Genomic DNA, 9,741 nt, shown 5'->3' with positions numbered 1-9,741 from the left:
CACAGGGGCATGCCCAGGGCCCTCCCTGACCCTAAGTCAGTGCACGGCACGGCAATGACCCTGTGCCCTGGGTCTTGCTGCCGGGGTCCCTAAGGGAAAGTCACGGCTCTGAGGACACAAAGCTCCCACAAGGAAGGCTCAGCGCCCGTCCTGGGGGACACAGGTCTGCATCTTTGAGACTGCTGTGACTGCTTCCCAACCAGCCTTGCGTGTGTGGCTGGGTCTCCTCTTCCAGGGGGCTTGAGTGTGGTGGTCGGGGTCGGGCGTTGTCGGGCACCAGCACCTTGCTGGCAGTAACCTGGAGGTGGCAGGCCCATTTTCTCTGACCAAGTGCCTCACTCAGTATGCCAAGACCTGTGCCTTGCCTCTCCTTGTGGGGCCTTGTCTTCCTGAGACCTCTGACTGGATTCAGGGCTCCGACCACCCCCACAAAGTCCTCAGGAATGAGCACCAATAAAAAAATACGCTTTATTGTGGCTTCACGCTGGCAGGGGCAGTGCAGTGGGCACAGGAGAGCGAGCGGGACGTGCGGAGCACCTGAAGCAGGAGCATGGGATGTGGCAAGGCGGCTGGTCTTCTGCCGACTACTCCTGCCAGCCTTTGGACCCTGTACCCACAACCCCAAGAACCTGGTTGAGGAGATGGGACGGGTGGGGCAGGCTCCGGCCCGCCCAGCAGGCCTCATGGCTCTGGCCACTCTCAGAGCCACCAGTCCGAGCAGCTCCTGAGCCCAGGGGCGGGGCAGGCAGAAGCAGCTGGCACAGCTCAGCCGGAAGCCGCAGCAGAGGGAGGAGGGCGTGGGAGCCCACACCTGCCAATCCAGCCCTGAGCTCCTCGGCAATTTTGTCTTTCTTGATTAAACATCCAAGGAACATCAAGTTCACAGACGTGTTTTCTTCATCTTCCTGAAAACACCCAGAATGGGAAAGTGGAGAACGGCTTCGAGGTTCCTGGGGCACCTGACACGTGGCGGGGCAGAGAGCTGGAGGGAAGGGCTGAAGGAGCCAGGCTCTGGGCTTGAGCAAGACAGACGCGGCAAAGGCAGGCCCAGCTCGCCTGGGGGTAGTGCAGGCGTGTGCAGGCATGTGCACGTGCAGGGGCACACTGAGGGCAGGGGCTGGAGCACACACCCAGTAACCACCAAGTGTGCAAAGGGTGGACACCACGGGCCACTGGGCCCCCACGCTGTCCGTGGGATTGAACAGCACATCTGGAGCCCTCCTGGAGTGAAGCAAGAGGTGGTGGCAGTTTAGCCCTTGAGGGGCCCCGGCCAGCCCACCAGGGCACCCCAGGGCAGACAGTCTAGAGGAGGTTGCCATGGCGTTTCGGACAGGCCACGGACAAGGCATGGCTCACATCTGGGGGTGAGCCAGGCAGGGTCAGTGGGCCCAGCTGCCCAGGAAACAGCCTACAAGGGGAGCAGCGAGGGGCCCGGTGGGCTGGCTCACTTCCAGCACTGCTCCAGGGAGCCGTGCGGCTGCACCTTGAGCTTCTGGGGGCAGAGCAGCTTGGTGAAGGCCCGGCGGAAGCTGTAGTGGCACAGCGGGTAGAGCACGGGGTTCACGGCCGAGTTGGCCCACAGGAGCCAGAAGGAAGTCTCATACCAGTAGTCGGGGATGCAGTGGCCGTGGCAGGCGGCTCGGATGATCATCAGAAGTGTGTATGGGGCCCAGCAGAGCCCGAAGATGCTCACGATGATGGCCAGGGATTTGGCCACCTTCTTGTCCCGCGAGAGCCGGAAGCGCTGAGTGATGCTCTGGGATACCATCTTCATGCGCTTCTCCAGCGATGCTGAGGACGCAGACGGCTTGGAGCCCCTCTTGAGCGAGCGTGGTCTCTCGTTGCCCCTTGAGGAGCTGCCCGAGCTGGAGGTGGGGGAGGCCGCAGCGCCCCCACTGCCTCCGCCAAGGGCAGCCTCCCCAGCCTCGCCGCCAGGGCCGGCCTCGCCCACACCATACCTGTTCAGGGGCACAGCCTCCCCATGCCCCCTGGGCCAGCAGCCCCAGCAGCTGGGTGCAGGTGGGGGTGGCGAGGACTGGGCCTCTGGTGGGGGCTCGGGGCCAGCCTCACGGGCGCCGTCCAGGCGGAGGCGGGTGCGCCTCTGGATGTTCAGGTAGATGCTGAGGTTGAAGAAGGTGACGCTAAGGAAGGGCGTGAAGAACTCGAGCGTGGAGGCTGTGATGAGGAAGTACCAGTTGTAGAAGAACTCGGCATAGCAGTGGCCCTCGGGGATGGAGCTGCCACCAGACAGGTACTCCCAGCTCAAGATGGCCGGCCCGTACAGCAGGAAGGCCAGCACCCACACCAGGGCCATCTTCCGCACTGCCCGCCGGGTGTCGCCCTGCTGGGCCCGATATGAGACCTGTGGAGGGGCATACGGGTCCGGAGGGACTAAAGCGGGGCTGGCCCCGGCCTCTGCACAGCCCCTTGCTGTCAGGAATGTTCCCTTCCCTCCACGCCCACCCCACCGTGCCCCCGAGCAGCTGATGCCCTGCCTCAGCATCTCCTGCAGTCCATGGAGTCCTGACCTTCACCACCCTCTTCAGCCAGGCACCCCTGGTGTCCTGTCGTTGGCCCAGCATGTCGTGGTATCCCCCACACCAGACTCAGCACCGGCCAACGCCAGGGGCCACACTGTTTCTGATTGAGACGTCTTGCAAAGGCCTGAGCCTTCTTCAGAGGCTTGCTATGCCAGAGGGGGTGGTCCCAGCCCTGCCCCTGCTCAGGTGCTGACCCTCTGCTGGAAGAACCCCCTACACACACACAAAGTCACCACACCACCCAGATCCCCAGTCCAGGACCTCTGGAAGGAGGAGTAGAGAGGGTGGGGCCAGCAAGTGTCCTTCCCAGGACTTCCAAGTGCAGAGAGCAGCCAGCCAGCATGGGGCAGGGAGGTAGGAGGGCTCGGGTGCAGCTGAGAGGCGCCAGGGCACAGCCCAGGAGGAAGTGACCTGACAGCTTCCCCTCCCCCACATCCCAGTGGCTTTTATCCTGGTACTAACAGGAGCAGTGAGCAGCGCTAGTGCTACACAGGCCTGTGGCACATGGGCGACTGCTGTGTGCATGCTCTGGACGTCACACCACTTCAAGCACTGCAGTCTTATTGATGCCCCACTTCCTTGGTGGCTACAGACGGACCCCAAGTAGACGGCTCAAGAGGACCCAGGCTTGTGCTCTTTGCATTTGTCCCTCAGTTTTTCAGACCTGAAGTAAGTGTGGTCTCCCAGCAGAGGGTCCCTGATAAGGCCTGGGGGTGGTGAGCCATCAGGAAGATGGGGGGTGGGGGACTGGGGTTGTGGCTTAGTGGCAGAGTGCTTGCTTAGCATGTGTGAGGCACTGAATTCAAGTCTCAGCACTGCACATTAATAACTAAAATAAAAGTCCATCAACAACAAAAAATATTAAAAAAAAAAAAAAAAGAAAGAGACGAGGGGGTAAAAGAGCCTGCTGGGGCTCCCCCTGCATTGGCACCTGCGTAGCTGTAACACAGCAACCAGGTGGGTCCGGGGCTAACTCATCATGACCACTGACACCAATGGGAACTCTGCATAGGGAGCTGCAGACTGTCTGCCTGGGGCTGAGTGAGTTCACATGCATGTGTGCCCACGTGTGGGAGGGATCAGATCTCCCTCACCTCCAGACACTTTGGACCTGCCCCAGGCAGAGGCTGGATAGTGACACCTCTTCCTGCAGGAATCTATGATTCCAGGTCAGACTCCCTGCCTCCTGCCTGTGCCAGGACCAGTCCTGCTGGCAGCAAATGGCCACTAAATAGGCACCTGGCCAAAGAGTGCCCACATGTCAGGACCAAGGCACCTGCCCACTTTCTCAGGGCTCCCGGAGTCCATCACTTGCTGCCCCCCACACATCATAGGACTCACAGCTCTGGTGACTGACAGGAAGCGGTCATAGCTGATGAGCACAATGTTGAAGACTGAGGAGGTGCACAGCAGGTAATCTACCACCAACCACAGCTTGCAGAGGCCCCGGCCGAAGCTCCAGCGGCCAGTCAGCACGTAGGGCACATACAGTGGGATGCAGAAGGCACCTGTGGGAGAATGGGGGTTGAGGGGGCCTGCGCTGGATAGGGCCTTGGATCAGATCCACCACTTGGAGAGACATAGGGCCCCAGGGGGCACAGGGCAGCTGCTTGTACGGGCAGAGCAATCCCTACATTGCCATCCCCCCACCAGGCACCATCTCAGTGTGGCAGCTAGCCTTCAGCCCCCACAGAGCCCCTGGCCCCCACTGTTGTCCCCTGGACTTGGGGGCAGGAGGAAGACCCAGGCATGGGACCTCTGAGCACAGATCCCCGAGCCTGGCTTCTGCCCGGGCTGGGCTCTGTCAGCCTCCAAAGAGAAGAAGGAAGAGCATTTCTTCCACCCCTCCAGCAGGCTGGACCTCAGCCCCTGCTCTGGCTGTTGGTCAGCCTCCCTCCTCAGCTTCAAAGTCCAGAAAGCCTTTCTCCTGGCTTAAAGAGCGCTTGGCTGCGTCTCCGTCAGTCGCTGCCACCGCCAAAGCCGGCTCCCAGCGTCTGGAAGACGCATCTCAGCCCCAACAGGTGTCTGGCGCTCCGGCCCCCTCCGCGCGCCCCGCCCCCCAGCCGGCAGCAGAGCAAGGACACGTGAGAGCGCTCCTCCGAGCATCTTCTCCACCCAACCCCCGCCTTTCCCACGGTCCCCTTCCCCAACACAGCTCTAAAAATCCCCCTTCCTTGTCCCCTCCCCCAAGTCTCCCTCCAGCGTCCTCGGCGCGTCCGGAGTCCGCTGCAGCCTTTGTTTGGCAACCGCGAGGAGACAGCGCTGCACCCACGGCTACTGGGCTGCTGCGCCCGGCGCCTTGCAGAGCGCCCTTCAGCTCGGGGTCCTTTCCCCGATGACGTCCCTCTCCAACCGCGTCCCACGGCCCAGGAGGCAAGGAACTTCGCCCACTCCCACCACCCCGCAGGTTCTGGGCGCCCCCTCCCCAGACCAGGCTCCCGGAGGAGCGTGAGCCTGCAGGAGCCACCCCAGGTCCACGCTCCTAGCCCCGCTAGCCCAGCAGGGCTCGGCGCCCCTGGACTCCCGGCAGCCGGCGGGGTCTGGGGGCTTTACCCACGAGGAAGTCGGAGATGGCGAGGTTGAGCAGAAAGAAGTTGTTCTGGGTGCGGAGGCTTGAGTCGGCCACGAAGGCAAGCATGACCAGAGCGTTGCCCAGCACCGTGGCCACGATAAGCAGCGCCATGAGCGCGGCGAGCACCGCGGTCCAAGCGGCGGAGAAGCCGCGCGCCCCGCCCGCCGCTGCCGCTTCGCCCGCCAGCGCCCCCGACGCGTTCAGCAGCCCGTCGGGTGGCGAGCGCTCCATGACCCCGCAGGCTCACGCAGCGCCGGGACGCGGGGTAGAGCAAGGGCTGAGAGCAGGGCGGCAGGGTGGGGCCCCGGCCCGGGAGCTTCGTCTTTTCAGGCTCTCTGCCCAGCTGGGTTCCCCGGAGGATGCCCAGGGCATGGTCTGCGGGGCTGGGACCCAGGCCTGGGCGAGCAGCCCCGAAGTGGCTGGGGCCGAAATCGGAGCCAAGCGGAGCGGGCGGTGAGGCAACTGCAGCAGGAGCAGAGCTGGAACCCCAGCCGCCGCCGGCGCGTCGGTGCACCCCGAGCGCAGCGCGCAGCAGAGTGCGCCCAGCGCCCAGCCCGCCGCCCCCCGCGCCCCGCGCAGAGACCCCGCCATTGGCTGGCGCCCTCGCCCCGCCCCCGCCCCGCCCCCGCCCCGCCCGGCGCGAGCAGCACCACGGACAGCGCCGCGTGCCCGCCCGGTCGGCTGGAGCCACAGCCTGGGTGTACACGGCGGCTGGCAGGGAGCCCGACCGGGGGCTTGGGGCTCGCATGCAGTCGCATTTGGGGGGTCGATATCTGGGCTGCTAGGCTCTCCAGATGCTCTCGGCCCTGGTGACCCCTGCCCAGATCTTGTTGGGAACTGGGGCTCCAGCGGGGACATGAGGTGGGGGTGGAGGAAAGACCTGCCCCCACTCTGGGGAACTTGCCCTGTGGGGCCCCTCCTCGTTTCATGCTTTGGGCAAGTGGGTTTCTTGGGAAGGACACATCAGAGGAGAAGGGGTGGGGAAGGGGGTCTTCCAGACCAGTGCCCTGACCAGGGTTTCGTTTCACCACCCCCTGTATGCACCGAACCCTGGTGTCAGTCTCCCTGTGGGCAGGGCGCAGAGCAGGGTCCAGGGTGACCTGCAAGGCGCGCACAGATGTGGAGTTACATAAGGGAAAGGGAAGATGAGTCCGAGTGGCCCCAGCCAGGAAAGGAGCATGCCCACCCAGAACTCACGAGGCCCCTCAGGAGGGGGCGGGGGCAGCAGCTAGCAACTCGAAGCTGGACCACCGATGCCTGGGCGGACTTCGGGGTGGGCCGTTTACTGCTGCAGCGGACAGGCGAGGTCACTGCGCTCGCGGCGCAACCAGGGCAGCAGAGGCTGCCTGCGTTAGCGCCCGCGGGAGGGGGTGGAGGAGAAGAGCTGGCGAGAGAGGCAGCTCCCCCTCCCTCCACACACGTGCTCAGATACTCAGGGTCAAGGGCAGAGTCAGCGGAGAGGCTTACCGCAGACAGACAGACACGCCCACGCTCAGACACACAGACACCCACAGTCAGGGAAACAGCCACCCAGCGTCAGGCAAGGACCTGCCAACAGTCAGACATCAGACAGCAGACAGGGAACAGTGCCCGAGGGAGAGGGAAGCATAGACTCTGCTCAGTCACCAGCAGCTCACATCAGGGGATGCCTCAAAGAGGACAGAAATGCATCTGTGGGGGTGGGGGTGGGGGTGGGGGAGACTGTGGGAGGCAGGAGCTGCAGAAGGACCCCAGGTGCTGCACCTGGGCGCCCCATGCTGACAGCAGCTTCTTGGTCACATGGAGATCTGCCCCCTTCTCCCTTCTCCCAGCCTCAGGTGGTGCTTCTGAAACTTTGGGGTATGGGGGCAGGGACCCTCTCTGCTCCCCCTTGGCTCACCCTCTTCCCTGAGGTCTCACAGACCTGCTCCTCTCACAGGCTCCCCGGTTTTCCCTTGCCCCACCCCAATTTGCTGGTGGGCGGGGTCTGTGCCCCTACAAGACAGTTACCTGGAGCTGGAGCTGCAGGGCTGCTGGACCCCGTCAGACCCACTGTGGGAGCTCCCTGGGGGTGTGGTGCTGGCAGGCTCCCTCTCATCCTCAGCCTGCAGCTCCCACAGGCCCCGCTCCTCCTACCACTCCCGAGGCCGACTCCAGCCAGGTATGCCATGTGGGGCCCTGAGACCTCATGAGATGGAGTTGGATGGGGGTTAAGAGGAGTCCCTGGATCTCACTTACAGACTGGAGCCTCAGTGTCCCTTGTCAAGATGGGAATATGAATGGCTGACTGTCCAGGGTTGAGGGGCAGAGTCAACTAGAGTCTGTAAAGTCCTTGTAAAGTCTCAGTCAGCCCCAGCTATATCTGTCCTGGTGATTGTCATTATTCTGGAAACTCATAGGAAGCTAATCAAGCCTGTAAGTGACAGTGGAGGTTGGGACCCCAAGCAGAACCAGGGACAGGGCACGGAAGTTCTATCTGCCATCCTGGCTCCAACACCTTTCATCCACAACCTCCCTGCCTCTGGCCATCCCAAGAGCTACCTGTGCCAGACTCCTGGGGCAGAGGGCACTTTCCTGGTGGACTCTATCCCAGCAGCTGACCTGGGGCAATTCAGCTGCACTGCCCCACAGTTGTTCTGGAGAATGTCCATCACACATTGGAGGTAGACATGGTGTTCATGTCCTGCAGATCATCTCACCACCTGTTCACAGGAAGTCTTAAGAAGGAGGCTGAGCTCAGGGACCAAGCACCTCTCCCAAGGGCACACACTAGTGTCAGGGGTGGACTCACCTCAGGTGCTGGTGCTGAGGACCAGCTGTGTGACCTCGGGTGAGATACCAAATTTTTGTGAGCCTGGATATCTTCCTCTAAATGGAGTCCAACAGGAGCAGGGAAGGCTGAGGCTGGCCAGAGGTTTGGTAATGGCTGTGGCTGGATGTGGCTGGAGCCAGGCTCTTTTGCCAGCACCTGTGTGCATGACCCTAGGAGGCCCCAGATGCCCTAATGATGGGCAGAGCCAGTCTCCCTATGCAAAGCCTGCAACCCACCTTCCTGGGATCACAGCAGCCTGGAACCCACCCTCTCAACAGACACACAACAGACGTACTCCTAGCCCAGCCATGAGGCAGAGGCCCCTGAGGCCAACAAATGTACCAGCAAGGCCACAGCCAGTGGGCCAGCTCTCCCTGTGGCATCCTGGAGACTCTCCCATGGAGAGGTCAGCCCGGTCTTGCACTTGGAATAGAGAAAACATGGCCAGCTGCAACTGTGGCCAGTGTCCTGGCAAGAGGGTCAGAGGCCTGGGAGGAAAAGTCCTGGAGACAGAGACCAGGAGTTGTGGGTCAGAGTCATGTGGCTGGCATGTGGCTGTGGGCACAAGCATATGATTTTGTGTCTTGTGCAAACACCCACCAAGGAGTATCATCAGCCAGCCCAGAAAATACAATGGCCTGGATGCAGTGCCACCCCAAAGGCTGCAGGCAGGTCCAGGAGTCCAGACTCCTACCTGCCAAGGCCCACCACCACTGCTGCCCCTGAGTGTCTGCCCACCAGCCTGAGTCCAGCGAGAACACCTGGTGGGAACCTGTCAATCTTGGCCCCACTGTCCTCCTCCTCACGGGGCTCAGTGCCTGTTCCAGGTGTGGGTCTGCCCCTCTTGCCACAGGGCCTGCACCACGATGCTGAGGCATACAGAGTCCTGATCCACAGGCCAGAGATTCCATACAGAATAGCGTCCAGCAGGACTGGAGATATAGCTCAGGCAGTAGAGTGCTTGTGTTGCAAGCACAAGTCCCTGTGTTCAATCCCCAGCACCGCCAAAAAAAAAAAAAAAAAAAAAAAAAAAAAGAGTAGCATCCAGCCAGGGGCCCACTTCCTAGTGAAAGAGGGGCAGGAACATCCTATGCCCAGGGGACCCAAGGTGTGCACTGGTCACAGCACCTGAAGCAGTGGCCTCAGAGGGTGCAGGGAGTGTCTCCCACAGACACAAGGCTTGGGGACAACACTGTGAGGGTGGGCACTGTCTGAGAGGATGCAGATCACAAATCACAGCGCTTTCTTCTTCTTTTTTTTTTTTTTTTTTGGCAGTGCTGGGGATCGAACCCAGGGCCTTGTGCATGCAAGGCAAGCACTCTACCGACTTAGCTATCTCCCCAGCCCCTCTTCTTTTTTGGTACTGGGGACTGAGCTCAGGGGCTCTATCACTGAGCTAATTTTTATGTTTTGCTTTAAGACAGGGTCTCCCTTAATTGCTCAGGCTGGCCTAGCACTTGGATCCTCCTGCCTCAGCCTCTTGTTGCTGGGATGACAGGCATGGCCACCACATCAGGCAATCAGAGACCTTTCTCCGACCAGAGAGTTGGCAAAAGTGCCTGGGATCCAGTCGTGATGGCAGGAGAGCCCACTCAGCGTCCCTCTCAATGACCTACCAGGGAATTTGTTCTGCAATTCTGGGCTCTGTAGCATTAGAGGTCCTTGTCCCCAGAAGGGGCACACACTCATGGGTGGAGGGGAAAGACAGGAAGGGTCTACTTTGCAGGCATTTTGAGTTATTTGGGCCCAGGGATTGGCAGACAAGAAGACAAGGGGTAGTGACCAGCAGGAGGAAGAGGGTCTCTGCCTCACAGTGGACCTGGCAGGGGCAAGGGTGG

At 61.6% G+C, this 9,741-nt stretch overlaps 1 protein-coding gene across 2 annotated transcripts; it reads right to left on the bottom strand.

The window, feature by feature from the left end:
• Positions 1-480: 480 nt before the first annotated feature.
• Positions 481-5,621, bottom strand: Hrh3 (histamine receptor H3). Of its 2 annotated transcripts, XM_047540764.1 has the most exons (4): positions 5,094-5,621; positions 3,882-4,048; positions 1,605-2,362; positions 481-905 (listed from the first exon to the last, which is right to left on the bottom strand). In XM_047540764.1, the coding sequence occupies exons 1-4, from the start codon at positions 5,341-5,343 to the stop codon at positions 881-883; spliced, it is 1,200 nt and encodes a 399-aa protein (XP_047396720.1). In that variant the 5' UTR covers positions 5,344-5,621; the 3' UTR covers positions 481-880. The 2 variants fall into 2 exon arrangements, with proteins under 2 accessions (XP_047396720.1, XP_047396719.1); XM_047540763.1 differs by having other exon boundaries at positions 481-2,362.
• Positions 5,622-9,741: the final 4,120 nt, after the last annotated feature.

The sequence above is a fragment of the Sciurus carolinensis genome, chromosome 2 (genome assembly GCF_902686445.1).
Source record: "Sciurus carolinensis chromosome 2, mSciCar1.2, whole genome shotgun sequence".
NCBI classification, from domain to species: Eukaryota; Metazoa; Chordata; class Mammalia; order Rodentia; family Sciuridae; genus Sciurus; species Sciurus carolinensis.
Note: the sequence above shows the minus strand (reverse complement) of the source record. Positions and strands in the feature narration are given on the sequence as shown.